Source organism: Rhinolophus ferrumequinum, chromosome 16 (genome assembly GCF_004115265.2).
Source record: "Rhinolophus ferrumequinum isolate MPI-CBG mRhiFer1 chromosome 16, mRhiFer1_v1.p, whole genome shotgun sequence".
Lineage (NCBI taxonomy): Eukaryota > Metazoa > Chordata > Mammalia > Chiroptera > Rhinolophidae > Rhinolophus > Rhinolophus ferrumequinum.
Window position 1 is genome coordinate 42,250,048 of NC_046299.1, and position 21,098 is coordinate 42,271,145.

Here is a 21,098-nt window from a genome sequence, read left to right on the forward strand (position 1 = left end):
AAAACGATTTTTCCATTTTTTTAAGTGACAGGATATTTTCATCAAATAAAATTGTGGAAGGGACAATTCCTTTCCCACTTACTAGACCAGTTTTCTTGGCAGGGGTGGGCTTTGTGGAGAGTTACTTTCAGGCCACCTTTACAACACCACCTGAGTTCTAAAGAGCAGTTTGAAAACCACTATATTTATAAGCAGTGAAAACTATATGAACATAAAAGGTGAAGACTGCTTTTCATAGACTTTCTTGGGTCTTACCACAGTAGGGAACGAAGTAACTGTCAAGTATCTTCAAAGTGAGATTAAGTCTCACAGGCACTCAGATTGGTTTATTTTACCTGGGTGTGGTCTGCTCAGTTTTTCATCTTGCTTTATGGTTAATTGTAGGGGGTTGTGCTTCCTGCTATATTATGAACCCTTGAAAGCTGTAACATCTCTCTCTTTTCATGGTATCTCCCCACCCTCAGTTCTCCATCCTGCCCCTGGCACCTTCATGCCTCTGTACTTGGCACAGTGCCCTAAGGTAGGAAGCAGTGGAAGATGGGTTGATGTCCTGAAGCCCTATCTTCTACCCGAGGACTTTGAGGGAGATAACAGGGGAAGCACCATCCAAGAGAGGTAGCTACCTGGATGAATTTGGCCATTGTCTTTATGAAACAATGAGCCAGAATTTCTTTGTATTCTTAAAAACCTAAAATAAATGGAAGGCCAGATTGAAACATGAACGTGACCAGGAGGCCTGAAGAAGCTTAATGAGACAGTTGATCAAACCAGCACCTTGGCTCCATCCAACTTTCCAGCTGATTGGGTTTGGGGGTTAGATATCAGGAGGCTGACCTTGGTTCTGCCCTTGATGGGGTGTAAAGCTAATATGCATCCAGAGAGGACATTGGACAATAGAATAAAAACCCTAAGCAAATGCATAATTAGGCATGACGAAAGCATATTGGTACAGAAGGCAGTTATCCAGGTGGGAGCACAATGCCCAGTAGCTGGGCGAGGAGAGGTCCTCAGGTCCTTTCCTCTCTCTTTACAGACTCTGAGACTCATTGTAAGTTTGGATGACAGGAGGATTTAGACAGTTCTTGCTTTAGAACCCTTGGTCAGCATTTGAATTAAGTGCACCTAGGCCCCCAAACTAGATGTGTACCCAGGAGAACTGTGTACTTAAAGCGGTTGGAAAGGGCACTTTTTTTTTTTTTTTAAGAATTGATCACTCCCTCCTTCTTTTTTTCTTTTTTAAACTTTTATTTATTTTAAGTGTGTTTTTCCAGGACCCATCAGCTCCAAGTCAAGTAGTTGTTTCAGTCTAGTAATGGAGGGCGTAGCTCACAGTGGCCCATGTGGGGATCGAACCGGCAGCCTTGTTGTTAAGAGCACCGCGCTCTAACCAACTGAGCTAACCAGACGCCCCAGAAGGGGCACATTTTATGACTTGCCTACGGAAAGAAAATACCTCAACGTGGCCTAATTTATCTAGGCTGCCCAGTGGAAGTTCGGTACACAGAGAGACGACTTCCTTGAAGGCCCAGACCTTGTCTTCCCTTTAAATGAGACCTCAATGGTAAAAACTGTATTTAAAGAGCAGGACCTGCGAGCAGGGGGCTCACACAGACCCCTAGCCAGCGGCACATGGCTTATTCACACCAAGTGGTTCTTGATGCTGGCTTCCTGCTGCCACAAATTCAATCCTAGTGTGAGGAAGATTTTTTTTTCCTTTTGATAATTCATTATTTATTCTTAAAGAAGCTTTGTCATCTCTGTGTTAGGCAAGTGTTTAACAACGCATTCCTCAGTCTAGGTGATAGGATGTGGGAAGGGAACAAGGTCAGTTTCCACACATTAAGTGTCCCTATCGGCGGTGGTCTTTTCATGACAATTTCCACAATCTGTATTATTTTGTTCATATGTCTGGTCAGTTGTTTATTGTTGGCATCCCCCACAAGAATGCAGTCCTGTTGGCTGTTGGGTCTGATTATCATTGGTGCATCTCAGCTGTTATTATAATACAGTACCCAACAGGTGGGAGACGTTCAATAAATAGTGAATGAATGGATGAGTGAATGGATGGATTCAGATATAATTGGGACTTATCCATGACTCAGTGGTGAACATAATAACAAAACCTGTGTTCTAACTAGAGACACAAGTAGTCAGCAGAGAAAGAACCAGTGTTTTACTTGCTACTTTAAGAGAGTGAAATCTCAAAGAGCACTATTAACCAAACCCAGCTAACCTCACAGCTATGCCACTTGCCCACTAATGAGAGACCCAGAGCTCGGTGTTGAGAACTTGTAGCAGAAGGTGTGCTTCCCACACTCATCTGCCTCCTTTGAAGCAAAAGGCCCGTGGAGTTCTGTATGATCACCCTGCCACATGCATGAGCTAATTCATCAGTTCATTCTGATGTGGAGGCTGCTTTGATGTAGGGACCATAAGAGGCTGCTCTTGGGACCATGAGACATCGGTATGAATCCTGGCATTGCCATTCTGCTGCTGTGTGCCGTTGGGCAAGTCGTGCGGCCTCTCTGAGTCTCCCTTCCTTCTGTGGATGAGATTCCTATAATCTGCTTCACAGGCTGATGGGAGGACTGAACGATATCATGGATTTGAAAACTCTACAAAATATGAAGTACAGGGCACACAAGAGATACAAGAATGACAAGAGTGATGGTTTCTGCAGAAGTGATGACAGGGACATAACTTTGGCTGTTTTCTGCCCTGCTGGGCTCCCCAGGGCCCACACACCTCATCTGAGGGAAGGGAGTATGGAGGTTTATTTCAAGGGACCTTGGTATCCTAAGGGCTTTGAGGAATAAGGTAGAAACTTGGGAGGGGATCCTGTTTCTTCTCTCTTGATACACAGGCTTCACATAGATCAGCCTGAAATTGTATTATTCAAAAGGCTGGAGGGAGATTGTAATTAAATATAAGATAATTACCAAAATATGTATTTTGAGTGTTTTGAAAGGGGCTTGAAACCATTTATTATAATCAAAGCCAAGCTGAAATAAAGGAGGATTTTATTTTTAGTTATACCTGCTGGTAGATAGATGTAAGAGGTGGTTCTGTCTAGTGAGAACCATTGAAACAAATTGGTTCAAAAATCTTCTTGGGAAATTGAACAATGCAGAAGTCACGTTATCTAGAGGTCCTAGTTAGGCGTGTTGAGAAGTGTTTATGGAAATAAAGGGTTCTTGTTGTTTGAAATAGAAAAGGTACCATTGGCCTTATAATATTTAACTACCCTTCCCCTCCTCCTTAGATTACAATTTCAGAGCCCTTGGTTACAAACTGAGATTTTGCCCCCCTGGATTGCTGCCTTTAGCCCCTAAGTGAACTCCACTGGCAGCTCTGCAGGTAGTTTTCCAACGACGCTTCCTGCTCTGATTGTATTCAATGCCCCCTGGCACCTCTGCCATGCCCTGCCCCCTGCACCTTCCAATCACAGAGTTTTCCTGTAACCCTGTTGAGAAACATTCACGAGGACCTCAGAACTTGTTCTGCCTTCCTAATTTCAAGGAAACATCGGGCTTGCTCGGATGTAGTAAATGATGGGGTTTCCCCCAGTTAATCATGTGCAGCATCATGCATCTGTTGTTTCGTAAAATCTTAATTTATGTACAGAAATGAAATTAAAGAAAAAATAAAACAAGACCAATGGTATGCCGTTCAGTATATTGCAAGCTGTGTGTTTTTATGCACCTAACTTAGTAATGCGCATAGCTTGCATTTTGAATTTGGAATATGTTAGTTTTCATACGATTTGATCGATATCCCATTTTCCTGACTTAAGTTAATAAAAATAAACAGCTTGCAACATACACAGTTTTAGATTTTGATTTTGTTTTGGTGGTTAGAAGAGCTGTCATAAAAATGTAGCCTGAAATGACTATAAATTCCATAAACCAATTTGATCAGTTTAATTAGTTTTGTTGTAATTTTATTTAGTTTGTTTTTTTTGTTTTTTTGTTTTTTTTCTTAAGTAGGCAATACATCACATAGTTTAAAAATCAGAAGATACAAAAGCATGTTTGGGGAAAAGTCTCTCTTAACTTATGTACTTGGCCACCCATTTTCACACCATTCAAGCAACCAAGGTTAATTCTGATTCATTCAAACTGATGTACTAAGATATATTTTAGCAAAAGCTTACTTTATGTTGATGCTTAATCACATGACATAAAGGAATTGAATATGAGTTTTTGGGACCTTGGGGGAGGGGGGCGGGGGCAAATGACTACATACATATCCAGAGAGATGCCTTAGGTAGAAATGCCCTAAGGGTGACAAAATATAAAGCCAAAGCAGAATTCCATTTTTATTGTAAAGAAAAGCACTGAAAGTGAGTTCTCACTATAAAACCGTAAGTCTTCCGCCATACTCATTTGGACTTCTCTGTTTCTGGGTTCCCAGAACAGACTGTTCTCTTCTGTTGCATATGTATTGAATCCTGGCACTGTGAATCTCTTATGATGCAAGATTGAATTTCCCATTGCCATTTTTTCAGATAACAGCCCGCCGTCAATGGAAACACATTTATGATGAATTAGGCGGTAATCCTGGGAGCACGAGCGCGGCCACTTGCACCCGCAGACATTACGAAAGGTAAAACACCAGCAGCAACAACAGACACCTTTTTTGGAAAGTCCTTGCTTAATTGAAAGTGTGTTAATTGGAAGAAACTTCTGATCAAGGATAAGACCAGAGGGTAGTCTAAAGGACCTTTTAAAGGAAACAGAAAATATCCAGCTCTATGGAGCTGGCATTTTACTTGGCCTACTGCCTAGTGATTTTTAGGGGATGTGGATTTTTCTGGTTACTGGGGCAAAAATTCAATGTTCTTTTAGTTTGCTTTTATCCTGGGACCACCTTGCTTGACAATACCATTTTGTTTTTCCCTGCAAGCATAACATTACTCCATATGTTCTCTGTTGGTTCATTCCCTATGAGAACCTTCAGATTCTGGAAAACATAGGTCTGCAGTGTTGCTATGAGGTTGCCATGTAACTGTATTGACATTGAAATGTATTAATGTTGTATGTATTAACATTGCAAAGTAAGCATTTCTTGAAAATAAGAAAATTGGACCCCGATAAGATCGGTTGTTTTTTCCCATCTTGGTATTTTTCTTCTATGGCTGTGCTTTTGACCCAGGAAATCCTTCCTTGCCAATCTCTGTGTGGTTTAGTTTTCTAACAATTTCAGCTTCTTTCAGAAAATGATGATAATGCAAACAAGAACTAATGCCAAATTAGACTACTATGAGGGTTGTCTCCACAGGAACATTTCCCCTTGCTTTAGGACTATGTTACCCACAACACTGAAGACAAGTTAGCAAATTCATGCATTATCCTTGCTCTGTACTTCAAGCCCATATGTAATTAGTTTAGGTCACACCAGTTTCCTTCTCAATAGCATTTCCCTTCTGAAGTGTTGACTGACTCAGCTCCCTGGTTTCAAATTCTGAGTTTGTGAGATCCAAGTAAAGATGTGCGTGTGTGTGTGTGTATGTGTGTGTGTGTCTCTCTCTCTGTGTGTGATTGTGTGTGATCCCACCTTTGGATCATAAAAAATATCTTCAGATAATGTCATCTAACACATCAACCCTTAGTCGTATTTGTTTTGAGTTCAATTATATTTTTATCTGTATTACATTTAACATAGATCCTCTTTTAGTATAGTCTATTTAATGAAACTTAGACTGATTTTGTAGGTATAATTACAGTAAACTGAGTTGGGTTTAGTACCTCATGAAAAATTCCCACAAAGCTTTCCCAAGAGATTGCCAGTGTCATAATCCTGAAGGATTTTTAAAAATTGGTAACAGGAATTCAAATTATTACTCTTCATGGCGTTGTTTCCAACATAGTACATCGATTTCTTAAGTGTGTGATTTCTCTCAGTATTTACTATAAAAGCCCACATTCTCACTGTATATAACAGGTATAACACAGAAGTCCTAGTACAGAATAGCCTGGTATTTCAGGTGAGTGTTTTGTAAATAGCATCCAAGATACCCTAGTGAACTTGATTTAAGGCTTTAATCAGAACATTTTTGTTAGAAACACTGTATTTTCAAGAAGCTTCTATTCTGATAGTAAACCTCCCTTACCTCCATGTGCATATGGTCCAACACCAGAACCATCAAACTTAAAGGACCAGACAGCAATTTGAAAAAGGAGTGTATCTCCAGCTGTTAGCTAGTTCACCCAGTTGAAGAATGAAAGATTAATCAAATGTATTACAAAGCATCCCATAGTCAAAAAAACAAATAGATAAGGATTGGAAAGGAAAAAGGATTGGATCTAATGTGTGTGTGTGTGTGTGTGTGTGTGTAATTTGCTCAAGCAATTGTGTGGATAAAAATAATCTCAGTCTTAAATGAAAAGGCAAGATATATGCTTTTGAAGATTGTGTACTTTGTTTCATGATTTACTTCTTCCTAGAGTAGCAGAATCCCAAATGCCTTCAATCAGTCGAATTGGAAAATTTTAGTGCATATACCTCAAACTTTAGCACCTAACAAACATTATTAAAGATCTTTTAAAATTTCCTTTCTCTCCTCATTCTTGGCAGTAGAATATATTTCATATAGTTCAATATATTTCAAAAGACATTATATTTCATATAGTTCAATATATTTCAAAAGACATTTGGTTTCTCACTGGATTAAATTTTTTGAAAAGCGATGTCTTTGAATTTGAATTATGAATTTGTCTGGTCAGTGTGTATCAGTCAGAATCCAGTAAGGAAAACAGAAACCACGCTAGGTATTCAACAAATATAATTTACTATTGGAATTGTTTTAGCAAGTGTTGGTGTGAAGTGCTACATTACTGTGGAGGTAACAATCGCAGTTTCCCCAGAGCTGGAAGAACAGAGAAAAGAGGTCGGGGTATTGCCACCTTGAAGTTCAGAGAGTGGGCCTTATAGAGCTGATGTTCAGACCCCACCCACCCCAGGAAGAGACACCCAATCAGTGCTGGTGCTTCAGGAGCTCAGAAGAGGGGCTCTATGGAGCTGGGCTCAGACCTAGGCGGCAGTGCTCCCTGGCTGGTGCTAGACCACAGAAAATGCCTCAACACTGTTTGGAATTATTGAAAGAAGCTAGAGGCTGGAACCAACTTCTGCTGCTAAGTTATTGTTGGGTTTGCACTGAAATGAACAAGCAAAGTAGGAAGAAAAAGGTCCCTTCGCCCTTCCATTGGCCTGGTAGGGCCCCATTTGCAGAACCTCAATAAGAAGAGAGCTGACAAAAAGACATGTAATTTGCAGAACCCCATCCCAGCATCCCCAAACCAGCACAGAAGTGTGGATTTGAAATTGAGAGACAATAGTCCATCCGCCAGGTGAAACCCCTATCATGGAAATCCCTGTGCAGACCGTGAAGCCCAGGTTAGAGCACAGCTGTCCCTGGGTGATTAGCAAGGTCCTTAACACTTCCTTGGTATTTCTTTTTGCCATCTAAGCCCCTCCCACATTGCTGTGATCAGATACAGAGTATCTGGAACAGTAAGTAATTAATAAGAGTTAAGTGCTAAAATTTGCAGATGATTGAATTAAAAAAAAAATCAGACCCTACTTACAATAACGCCATTCCCACTCATTTGAAGCTGTCCTGATTTCAAAGGAGTCACCCATCCTCCTGTGTGTTGTGGTGGTAGAAAAGTCTAGTAATTACTGCTCTCAACGTCTTACTTCTCTTTAATGGTTCTGCCAGAGAAGGGCAGAGGAGGCTCTGATCTGTCCCGGGGCCTGAAACAGCTCTGTTTCGGTCAAAAACAAAACAAAACAAAACGAAAAAACTGAAGTTCTTGGCTAAAACTGTACTTGGTGATTATCGCAGATTTCATTCATTCTTGCTAGTTACAAGCGATGCTAACACAATCGAAACAGAGATGACTAGATTGGTGAAGAGCCACTGTTTTCAGGAAGGTTCAAGGAGACGGAAAGAGTCAGGATGTTGTGGGCAAACGTCTCGTCTGGAGATGTTCTTGGGAATTTTTGAAGCCTTCCAAATCAGATCAGAGCCATCGGAGTTCCTCCTCTGCTGCTGGTTCATTGGGTCTCACATTCTTTTCATTCTAGTATAGAGACTTGGTCCTTTTCCCATTTCCCTACCACCAGCTTTGCTGTCCGAGAAGATGAAGAAGAAATGAGTGATCTGCTATGCATTATCCACTGATTTATTTTTCATGCAGTGTGGTTCATGTTTCCCGTAAATGTTTTCATTTTCCAACAAGAAAAAAAAAACCATAGCCGGTTCCTCAGTAAATGTTACTTGTATATTAGTTGTGCACTTTTGGTTTATTAATGAGTGTAATAATGAAAGTGCGGGTTGTTGGAAAGAATCAATGGGTGTTTTTATTTAAGGCATAGCAGAAATGGTACAATGCCTGTGAATGCATCATTGTCGCTGAAGGCCTGACTCGTCCAAACTTGCCTCTGATTGGTTTAAATAAAATAGGCCCAAGCACTTCATAAAAATGTCTTTGTCAGCCTGGTTTTGCTTCCAAACCTATTCATCTCTGTCAGTTTTTAATATTAGTACCAGGCTCCTGGCCACAGTCCATTTAGTACTGTACTTAATTGCTCATGTTACAGATGATCACCAATATAAAAAGCATTAATGTTTCCCCATCGTGACACTGTTGCTTTGTAGATGTCTCAAACTCAGAAAAGCTTATGGACATTTCTTGCTCAGGATTTATAGATTAAGGTACTGTAGATTATAATGCAAAGAAAAATGACACCTGGGCAGGACCCTTCTAGAGGAATATTTTCTTTCTTGTCCAACTGTTTATTTAAGGTGCCCGAAATGGCTTTCCTTTATCAGTAAAGGAACCAAAAGGAAAATAGTTACTTTTACGGCATTCTCTTAGTTTGATTTTCTGGAATAGTAATTCACTTTAAAGGCTTTGTTTTCAACATGCAGATTTGTTTTCTTTTTAAATGTTTTAAGCACATGCGGGGGGGGTGGGGGGGGCGGAAATCTTGACACAGAATACCAGATTACTGGTTTTGATTTTCCTGAATAAATTACATGGTCTGTTTCTGTGGAGCACATGAAGTTGTTATTAGGGATTTGAAAAAGGACTGTTTAGGCGAAAGCACTTTATGATGTGCTTTTCTGAGTATTTAGAAAATCAAAATCATAAACAAATGTATTTATTTGTGGGGGAAATGAGCAATTACACTTCGTCTTCTTGCAGACTTCATGCCCAATTTCAAATTCTAACCTTGCGCTTTTCCCGTAAGCATTCCTCGGGCAAGACTGTCATGCCTCCTGCCTGTGGCGGCTTCCTTTGCTGTGACTTGGGGTGAGCTGTACCCGAGCCAGATGCATTTGGGCAGAACCCGAGTGACAGTCAGCTGGTGCTTTGGCCTTTTTTTCTCTCAAGGTGGAAAGCAGGGTGTGGGAGGTTCATGTTTTGAGTAAGATAAGTATGTGCTCTAAGGTAAATGCCAAAAATATATCAGATTCTAAGGAACTCAGCTAATTATGTTGTGGGGAAAAGGCCAAGGGAAAGTAAGGTGCGTTACCGTTCTGTTCGTGTCTGTTCATGTCTAGGACGTTGGTGTATTCTTGCTCATTTTGACACCCTTGAAATTAATCAATACACAATCCAGAAAGCCACAGGCAGGATCGCAGCATTTTAGGTTTGAGAGGTCCCTTAGCAATCTTCTAGACCAGCGTTACTCACTGAGGTTTTTCTGACCCGACTGTGAACTGTTTGCGACTAGGCCATGGTGAGCCAAGCACAGCAACTGCACACAAGCAGTCATATACTTACCTAACCATCTGCCAGAACCATTTTATGTCTGTTGCAACTAATAAAAAAAAATGGGCCAGTATTTTATACGGTTTAAAAAAAAAAATGCCTTTTTCTAGTAATTCATTTGTATCATGTTTTACGAAAGTAGCAGTAGGCAACAGATGGGACACTTAGAAAACTAGTCCTTCACCCCAGGTCATTGGAGAAGCACTGCTGTGCACCAGTGGTCACAAACTCAAGCGTTTATGGTGGCAGGTAGCATAGGTCGTGCAGGTGGCCAGGTGGGACGGTGGGAAACTGGCACACACAGACCAGGCCAGGGAGGCCCAGTGGGATGGGTCAATGCTAATGCCTTAGGCAGATCCAGTCTCTGCGCTTCCAGACCTTCCTTGTTTTTGAGATCATTTTTATGTGAAATCACCTGACTTACAAAGATTGGCTCCAACATTTCTGAAAAGATTATACGTAAGCTAACCTAAGTAGTCCCATGGGCAACATGTAGCCTCCAGGCTGCCAAGCTCCGTAAGCACTGAGCTATCTTTGGCACTGGGCTGTTCCAGTCTCTGCCTAAATGCCCCACAGTGGGAGGGCAAGGAAGAAGCGCCACTGTTGAAGGTGCCCTTTGTCCAAATACTCCCACGTGCGGAGCTAAACACCTTCTGTGGCTTTCCATGGACCCCACCTTGCCTTTTGGGGCTGCCTCGTTCCACGTGCTTTCTTTTTCTAGGTGATGCACCACCATACGCTTGGCAGAGCTTCTTTCTAAATTCAGGTCTTCCTGTTCCATTCAGCCAAGCCTCCGAGCAGGATTTACGGACCTTCACCAGCTTGGCTTGCTCTTGTGTGGATGCCTCCAATTTGTGTCATTCAAAACACCTGAAGCTAGTCCAGCTGTGGCATATAGTACTTTTGGGGATGTAGGCAGTGTCAGTCTATCAGTGCAGCCTAAGATTTCATTTGAAATTGGTAAGAAGCCCTTTCCTAGGGGCCAGTTTCTTGGGCAGGATAGATTTGCCATTTGCTTGGCTGCCTTTTTCCTTTGCTGCTGCCCTCAAGAGCCAATGGTGGTTTTTGAACATTTACCATGTGCCAAACACTCTCGGGGACCCTGAAAATGTATGAACCGAAGAGTTTAGAACAGGGCTGGCAAACAAGGAGGAGGTGCGCATGCTACCACATTCATGGCAGAGATTGCTAAGGGAACGGGGCTGCGACTTCCTGCAAGCCCAGGCTCAGCCTCAAAATTCTTACCAATATGACACCCCCACACTACTACCAACGCATTAGAACTGGGAGGTGCTTGGCTTACCTAACTTATCATATGATCCGACTCATAGCCCATACCTGCATGGAAGGGAGTTAAATATTTAAGGCTATAAAAAAAACTTTAGGTAAGTAAGTAATAGAGATACAGATAATAATTTCAACCTGGACTGGAGAGAGAAAGAAGTGCCAACTGGAATGAGCGAAGTCTTCCACGAGGATCTAGAATCTGAAGGCACTAGAATCTTAAAGAGGTTAGGTTAAAACTTAAGAACAGATCATCATACATTGCATAAAATAATTCAGTTGTAGAATTCAAGAACAGTAAAGAAACTACTTTTGAGGACAAGGAGAGTGTGGCATTGCTTTCCTTAAGACTCCCCTGGGCACCCAGCATAGCATCATGAACATAACAGGGATTCGGGAATTAAGTGAATTAAATTAAATCCAAACCAAAAGGACAGTTTCCTCTAGGAAATGTGTAAAGAGGAGGGAATGAGGTGGTGGAAGGGACTGCCAGGGAAGTCAGCTAAGACTGAATTTCCAAATTGGATATACGAAAGGCAGGTATTATAGTTTATCCTCTTAATGTCTTTTAACTCTTTTGCCCTGAGGTCCAGTGCGTAGACCAAGCGCCCTCCTCACCTAGGGTGAGGTTGACCAATCTATGGATTTGCATCTCCTTTCTGAACACTGTCCTTGTCATGGGGCCTCTGCCCAGTGGGTACTCTGTTGGTAACACCTCTGCAGCACTGCCACCCAGGCATCTTCCCTTCCCCCAAACCCACAGGAGGCCTCCTGGCCCTTATCAACAACCAGCAGCCCAGGAAATTGGACACAAGGTACTGAGATTTAGGTAGGCTGAGGCTGTGTTGCTGCTCTTCCATCTACACCTCACCAAGCTTGTTCTTACAAGGTACCTGACTTGGGTGGGTGTAAGCACCCTATGCCTGGAATAGCTTTTTATCATCTGTCAAGAATTTCTCCCTGAAGGACAGTCAGGTAATTTCATAAGCAAGAGCCTCCCTCCGTATCACTCAGCATGCCTAAAATGCTCTGATAACTTTCCAATGCCTGGATGTTTCCAGAAACTTTTAAAAAGGAAAACAAAACCCTAGCCAGGCCCTGGAGTAGAAAAACTGGTTTCTGTTTAAAAAAAAAAAAAATAAACAACAGCCTTTGAAAAAACATCTCTATTTAAAAATTCTTAACTTTGCCTCTAAATGCAAGTTGTAATTAATAGAAGTTGGAGTTTACACAGTTGAGTGTAAAAACACCCTCAGGCACAAACTAATCAAGTGTGTATGTCATGCTGTAAACTACAGCAAGTTCTTTGTTTGACCCAAAAAAAAAAAGCTTGCCAAACAGCAGTTTTTCTTTGTCAAGCTCCTTTATTGTCTCAGTTTTGTTTTCACCCTATCCCCCTCATTGCCCACGTCCCTTTGAACCTAGCTATAGTGTATAAGAAACTTTGCAGGTCCCATGTTTTATTGATAGTTTTCATCAAGCATGAATTTAAATTTGAGAATAGATTAGGTGTCTTAGACCCTTTTCTTTTTGATAAATAACAAGAGGTTTCTACTTATGATTTTCTGTCCTCGGGGCTTTATCATTAAGATTAAATAACTGTACTCTCAAGCATGCCACTGCACAAACATCTTTTCAATTATGTGAGTAACAGATGCCTTCACAAAGGAACTATTGAAAATTCAGAAAGCATGTTTCCAAAAAAGAAAGGGGAAAAAAAAAAAAAGTATCAGATGACAGAGGAATGTAATTGTTTACCATTAAAATATATCCTTAACTCTTCCACTGAAAACCTCTTGGAACATTCTGTTTTTGTACAAGTTATTACAAAGTTTGATCAAAATAATAAATGTTTGGGGGAACTGTTGAGCATTTCAGAAGCTCTGGAATCCATGGTATGTCACATCCATATGACTTAAATGCACTAGCTGGTTGCCTGTTTTTACATATGGACACTGCCGGCCTTCCTTTGTGGGGTACATGTCATGTTGCCAACACTGTAGTTATATTTGTCTATTATTCTTGAAATAACCTTTGTCTGCCCTTGAAATGGATCCACCCAACTTGATTCTAAGTTAGTCATTGTTTTCTCATTGAGGAGAATAATTGCTGCCATCTTGGCTGGCTGGCATTGTGGAGGGCTAGGGACTGTTGATGGGTCCGTGCCCTCTGTTGTGAGCCTGTATTTAAATCCCTGGGGCTAAGGTCAGCCTTTTTTACATCCATTTGAATTTTCTCCAATGTGGTCTTCATTTGAAAGCCATGAGGCTAACATCAATCTAGACACTCTTACAAGAGGCAAGGAGGCATCATAGAGGCAGAGTCTCGCAAGGGCTTTCAGTCTAGCTGGGGAGACTACGGGAACCTCAGATTTGGGAAGATTAAGTGTTATAGCCTGGAATTCATGGAAGATAAGGTTCTTGAATTTCTCTTTCCATCCAACATCAAGCTCAGCCTGATGTAACTAAGGTTACCAGCTTTTGGAGAGTTGTAGCCCATTGTAAAAGCATTCGTGTGCCCAGTGCCCAAGACATACTTTTGTGGTAGAGGGTTGACCCTTTACTTCCATGTGGGTCTGTTGCCTCTGAGAAGAGGAGAACGCTCACTCGATTTCTTAGACAGTTCCTTAGGAGCTTGGAATTCTCTTAACCCAGGGGTGATCATTTCAGTACCTCCCCTATGTTGATGCTTCTCGGACAATGTTTGAAGATGCACAGCTACCTTGCTGATATATAGATAGCTTGGACTAGCAGAGGAAGGCGGATCTCGGTTTGAACTCAAATTTTGGCACTTAATAGCTGCATGCCTTTGACGAGTCTTTTAATCACTTACCTTTGAACCTCAGTTTTCTCATCCACAAAATGAGGATAAAATAATATACCTGTGGATAGTTCTTTTTGTAATGGTGGAAGCTAAGACCTACAAAGTCCCTACTAATACATGGCGGCTGCTATTAATATTGTAATGACTAATGTAAGAACAGACTGAGGTGTTTCTCTCCACCCTCCCACTTCACCTGTGATCCAGGCCTCCACAGCTCATGTAATTCCAAATCAGGGGACCTGTCGTTCTTGAGCTATTTTTCTCACACTGACACGCCTTTGTAGGAGTCAAGTCACCATCTTGCTGGGTCTGGCTCCATGTACCTTTCTTTCCTCTCTTTGCTTAGTGAGGGTCATAGTCACTCCAGGACCAGGGAGGAAGATGTCAGAGTTATCAGTAGGCCTCAGAAACAACTCTCCCACCACTTCCAGGGGTAAATGGAATTGATACCTTCAAAACGCTTTTTTTTGTTGTTCATCTTCTGCTGCCCCTTGAGTCGGTCATGAAGCCCCCAGTGGAGCAGATCATTTTTCCAGGGAAGAGCTTTTCTGAAGACAAGGGTCCATGTTTGGTTATTGATACCAGTGGGCCACGTACGTACAGTTTAGGTATCTTAGCATAGAATACAAACGGTGCTATTTATACCCACTTCCTTTTTAAGAAGCTTGATACAGTTGACCCTTGGTAGCTCATGGGCAAGCTGTCTTTTACAGAATCCATGTGGCAAAGTCTCCTGCCTTTTTCTTGGCTTCAATGGGTCCTGCCATAGGCTTATTCCCCGTGGCCTATGTGTCAGCCGGGTGCCTTCCTCCATGGTTTGGTGCTCAAAGCTTTCAGTTCACATCTTTGTCTGTTGGAAGGTCACAACAGAGACCTCTTTCTCAGCTCTCGTGGTTACCGATCGTTTGTTCCTCACATTGCACACTATTTTTTTTTCTGCTCTACTGAAGCTCATGCCATAAAACGGAGGAGATGTTTATCTGGAGACCACATCGTTCTCAGAGGGAGCTTGGCTTTTAAAAGAACAGGACCAACGCAGCACAGTTGCTATTGTACTCAATGACCATTGTGCCCACGGCGGGATGGTGCCCACTTCTGCGCACACTGACATCACCCATTTGTGTATTTGGCTGTTGTTTTGGTGTCTACTGCACACATGCTCTTCTACCGTTTCTTGAGTCCTGGTCTGGAACCCTGAAAGGTGAATAGTATGTGAGAGGAGAAATTCTCTCTCCTTCTCAGAACCTTAACAGATGTGTGTACTTCATCTTCCAAAAAGGAAAATATACCTTTTATTGGCTTCATATTTGGTGAGAGATGGCTTCCCACACTTTGCAGTGAAGTTATATTTTCAATTTCTGGCTGAGAAGGGAAATGTCTGGCCAAGCCTTAGAATTTATCAACCCTGGAATCAACTTGGAGGTGTAATGACTCCTTTTGGGATCAGATTAGGTCCGAAGCCCCAGAGGAACCAATATGTCATTTTATTTCTACTGCCACAAAAATACTTAGTAGTATAACGATAGTAGCATTTTCGCCCTGACATGCACACCAACTTTATTCCCCTCTGCCCCTGAATTATTCTGTTCCCAGAGCTAGCAGATCTTCGGGCCTGGAATTTTTTGCTGGTTTGATACCATAAAAGTACCTATGGAGTAACTAGGGTGAGGTTCAAATACAACCCTAAAAATTTCCCATTTCTTTCCCCCACTCTGCAGATTGAATCAGTTCCAGACATTATTATAATATCATTTTTCAGAGCTCTATAAATAGATGGATTCTCATTTCTCCTCTTAAGCACTGTTTGCTAAATGTTTGGGCCCAAAAGTTCAGTCATTCCACGTAAGCATTAATCAATACAGGAGACATTAGTGGTTACTCGCGCAGATGAGATTTGACATTATTTTCCCCCTACCTATGAGGAGAAGGGGAATGTTGCCTAATAAAGATGAAGGGTCTTTTCTTCTTTTGTGTGAAATGCAAATGGTGAGGACTTGTGCAATATACATTTCTGAAACGTGAGGCTGCTTGCTGCTTTTTGTTGAGAAAGAGAGGTAAGGCCCTGGAGGATTTTAGAATTTGTAAATATAAAATTATCTGCCTTGCTGTTTAAAAAAAAATAAAAGGGAGAAAGAGTTGGCCGGTTGCCAGATTACTTACATTACAGTAATAGATTTGCTGACCCCTGACTTCTGCTGTAGAGAAATGTATTGAATTTTTCATAATATCAGATGAGGCAGATCTAAAAGCCGAGTACACTGAGCACCATTATTTAGCTTGAGATTTAACAAAGCCGAAATCTCTTCAAACCAGCAGTTTCTTGTATGATGATAATTTAGGGGCTTAGACAACTGATAAATCAAGGTTAGAATGCCATTGATTTGTTACTTTTAATTTGGGTTGATTTTAAGTCATCTTTATTTTAAAGAAGAGAAAGGGGAAGGAGGGGGAAAAAAATCTTGCTTTTCACAGTGACTGAATTTAATAAGGATCTCCGTGATAGCAAAGGCTCCCCTACTGTTTCTGCTTTGGGGTGGAAAATGTTATTCTTGTATTATTCCTAGGGAAAAAAAAAAAAAAATCTCATGCTGCTACAAATCTTCTGCCTATGGAAAGATGTTATTTTTTAATGCACGATGGCTTACCTATTTCAGATCCATTAATAGCATCATAAGTAAGCATTTTGCTAATCTTAAATGTGAAATCTGGATAATAATAAAGACCCATTTATCTGCCCAGCTTTCAATCCCCAGACTAGATGTAGATTGGGGGAGGGAGGGATCTCTCTGGATTTTCTAATGAACGTATTGCTTTTTTTCCCCATTATTTCCACCCACCTAAAACCCAACCCATATTCTCAGAGTTGCAGTGCATTGAAAATATTTCTCGTGTGTAATGAGTTCTTGGGGGTTGGGGTGCATTTTTGCTTTTATCTGTGCAGTTTAGAAGCTGATTAAATCTTTGTTGTACTACAAATATTTGAGGAATAATCCTCCTCAAGGCACAGGCGTGTTGCATTATACTAAATTCTTTATACAGTACAAACCTACTCAGCTTCCTGCATTGGGCAATGCTGACCTCATATTGGCTAACCTGTTTTTAATTCTACCACATGTACGTTAAACGTTGAAATGTTCAGAAACCTGTACTAGTTTTCGTCCTCTTGTAATGTAAAAACTTCTAATAATCAAATGATAAGATCATATCCTGTGGGGTAATTGTGTTGTACCATGACAGGATAACTGAAAAAACATTCAGAGAAAATCACACCAAACGGAAATCTCTATATGAACAGCACTTGTTTTGGTGCCGTGTGAGACCATGCCCTGTTCTTCAGAAGCCTAGTTGGTCATATTTCTACTTGTTTCCTTTTAGCTGCTGCCTTTCTTGTTTTATTTTGGGAGGCTTTTTTTCTCTAAGCAACTATAATTATCTTTCTGTGATTTAGAACGGAAAAAAAACACTCAATTGACCTTTACACACACACACACACACACACACACACTCGTTCTCTCTTTCTCTCTCTCTCTCACACACACACACACACACACACACACACTTTCTCTCTCTCTCTCCCTCTCCCTCTGGAAGCCTTGAACAAGCAGGGCCTGTGTTTGGATTCAGTTTTACCTTAGTCATGCCTCTTTCCAGATACAAGAAACATTTAATTCCAGATTTCCTGCTTCTGGCTTTAGGCCTTTGACCAGCAAAGTGAAATGTATTTTTTTACTGCTGTCCGCCAGCCAGCTGCTGAGTTAGTGTGTGTGTGGGGGGGGGGGGGGGGGGGGAGGGGCGGGGGGCGGGAGGGAAGAGAAAGAAAAGAAAAAAGAAATGAAATGAAAATGTTGCCCTGTCTCTTGAATTTGCAAAATTGTATAAGGAAATTAGAGCCTCCTGAGCACCCATTTGAGAGCTGGGTTGGCCCAGGACTGTCAGAACTTGAGGGGAGGGGTCCTCTGGGGCCCCCTTTGGGGCCCCAATGCTCTGCTTCCTCTCATCCTCCTCCCCACACTCAGAGGTAGTGCTGTCATCCTTCTCAGCAAAGAGGGTCTCTAATGGTGTCACTGTCTCAATTAGAGAATGTAGTTGGAGGGAAGGATAGTCACCATTGGAATATCCAGACTTCAATGCTCCTTAGGTTCCCATGGCAACCAAACAGAAGTAAAACAAACCTATCTGCCCCCAAAACAAAAAATATGTTTTCATTACATCAATTTAAAATATTTTTTCCAATTTAAAATATTCAATGCATTTCACTCCCGGATAAAAATCTCCAACCCTCCGATGTTGAAGGGGCTCAAGTCCCCGGCAGAACCACATAGATAAAAGGAATTGGGGAGAATGCTGGGACTTTACAGATGAGACAAATAAATTCAAGTATGAACAAGATTGCTTTTTTTCTCTCTTCTGCTTAGTTGTGCTTTTTATTATATAAACATTAACTGTAATATTACAGTGGGAAGCAGGTATTTGGCAGCCATATATTATTTTAGTAAGTCTACATGGAGAGAATAGTTTCCAGTTTTAGCAGCTGTAACATGTTTAAACTCAGTTTGTAATGGGATCTGAAGATAACTATTCCCCACGGGCTGTGTTGATCTTCATGGCTGGCCCACTGCCAGATGTGGGGCTCAAAACTATTATTCACGCCTCCTTGCACATACCTTGCCTGAGCATGCTCAGTAAGTGAATTTTGTTCCTAATATGCTATAAATTGGGATTTGATTTTCTCATCGTTTACCTGGTATTTATTAAAGAGTGAAATATTATGATCACAAATGTCCCCATGTCTGTACTCGCAAACCTGAACAGTTTTGTATGTTTAAGTAGTTGAGATCCAAATTGCATAGTTAGAAACCAATTTTAGGATAGCTAACCAGATATCCAAACCAAAGAACTTTCTTCCTGGGAGTTTTAGTTTAAAAATAATTAGGGTTCCCGATATTTGAACAGATTTATGTTGTTTATAAGCCAAGTACATTTTCTTCATTGAGTCAACTTGTCTTATTTAAAACAAATTATGTTTGCTGTATTAAAGTTCATATTTTTAAGGCTGAGTCTTGTATTAATCCCACAGTGAGTCATTAATCATACCAAATGCATTATAAAAACTTTAATCACTGAAGTTGAAACTGAGATTGTAATGCAATCCATCCCTTTTAATTACATCAGCTATTTTTCCCTCTCAGATCAAGAGCTATAGCACAAAGGGGAAACAGATTAAAACTAGAGCTGTTTGATGTTTCTCTTTTTAGAGCAATTTTATGTACTTGTTTAAAAAGTTATATAATTAAAATGCTTGAATTTTTCAGCCCTCTGATTTTTGTGGCTGGAGTGGTCTGTCCACCTTTCTTCTCATGGGAGCCCTCTTTTACTGACACCCCAAAACAGAGTTCCTCATGCTGGAGTCACCTACTCCTTCTCTGAGCTGCTGGATAAGACACCTGTCTGTCAGCCACGTTGTGCTTGTCTCCCATCAAGCTCTTTAGAGGACAATCTTAAGTGTCCTATATTTTGACATGAATGAAAATACTAACTTTGGAGACAGGCAGAACTAGGTTCAGGTTCCACTTTTATCAAATAGTGTTACTGTTGAGCAAATCATTTAATATTTTGGGGCCTCAATTGTCTCAGCAGTTAACAATAATAGTAATTATTATTATTATTCCATATGGTATGATTCTAATAAATAATATGGTAATTTACCATAGAGCTATTGTAGAGATTACATGAAATAATCCATATTGTGCACATAGGAGATTACCTGGCAAATACTAGTACCCACTAGACTATAAGCCTCATGAGGTGAGGAACTTGGAATCTTCTGTTTGCTGCTATTTCTCAGTGCCTGGAACACTGCTCAGGAAGTGGTTGTTGGCAGAATGACAAATGAGCAGCAGCTGTCATTACTGTTGCTATCATTGTTGTGATGTTCTTGGCTCTTAGCTGGATTCCATGGGCAATGATGATGACGCAGCCTTGGATACTTCTTTTGGGATCCTTAGTGTATAGATTCACATAACCAGAAAGAGGTCTTGCAAAGCAGTATCTAAGTCGCCAGGTACTGGTTTTGACCAGGGAAGTATATCACTAAACTGTGGAATAAGTTTCCAGAAAAGCATTGGTGTCATTGGAGATAAAGTCATGCAATAAATCACTTGTACTGAGAAAAAGAAAATAAACCCACAGCATCAACGCTAATGGAATTACCTCCCCTGATTGATCATCTCTTGTGATATACTTTTAGATTAATCCTGCCATATGAAAGGTTTATTAAAGGAGAGGAAGATAAGCCCCTGCCTCCAATCAAACCTCGGAAACAGGAGAACAGCTCACAGGAAAATGAGAATAAAACAAAAGTATCAGGAACCAAACGCATCAAACATGAAATCCCTAAGAGCAAGAAAGAAAAAGAGAATGCCCCAAAGTCTCAGGATGCATCTGAGGTGAGTTGTTCTCCTCCACAGAAATACCTCTGTGAGCCGGGTCCTGCCTCGGGGTCTCCTAGAGCCCTGCATCTGGAGCTTTGTCCCTTCATAGCTGCAGCATGAGATGATGAAATCAAATCATCTCAACTTCACAGTTCTCCAAAGAGTGGACCTCTCGGTTTGCTCAGGAACTGAAAGGCAATGCATGGTGTTGAATGGGATAGGCCAAAAATAGGATCCAGAAAGATGCAAACATCCTGTAGAAAACTGCTAGCAAATGCTGACTTTGACATAGAAGGAGCCAGCGCATCAGCTGTGTGAAGCCAAGGGGCTCCAATTTGAAAGATGGGGTTTCTTTGCCATTTCACAACCAGTCTATCTGAGGAGGGGATGTGACTTTAAATCATGCTTCGTGGGGTCTCGCAGGGAGACGTCTCGCAGAAATTAACGTGTTATATAACGTCTGCAGGACTGTCCCGAAAACTTGAGAGACTTGTTTGCCTCCTGGAATTGACCTCTGTGCAACAGCCTTGGGTTGAGACCAAGTGAGAAATATCTTAAGTACATATTATTTATGGGGAGATTTTGAAATGGTTCCTCTGAAACCATTATTATCTCCCATGTTAACAGGTAGTTTCTGAACCTTTTAAAGCAAGCCCCAGCTACCCGCAGCCCCCAACAGGTCTTTGGTGGAAACCATTACTGACAACATACGGCCAGTCATGGAGGCTGATCTGGGCTGTGTTTCAACATGAATAATAAAAGCCCTGTTGCCCATAAA

General features: G+C 41.1%; 1 protein-coding gene across 2 annotated transcripts in view; it reads left to right on the forward strand.

The window, feature by feature from the left end:
• Positions 1-21,098, forward strand: part of ARID5B (AT-rich interaction domain 5B) — a 172,088-nt gene that overhangs the window by 143,199 nt on the left and 7,791 nt on the right. For both annotated transcript variants that reach the window (XM_033130068.1, XM_033130069.1), the window contains 2 exons: positions 4,508-4,605; positions 20,137-20,335. In XM_033130068.1, coding sequence (XP_032985959.1) covers positions 4,508-4,605; positions 20,137-20,335 — 297 coding nt within the window. The remainder of the gene's footprint in view (positions 1-4,507; positions 4,606-20,136; positions 20,336-21,098) is intronic.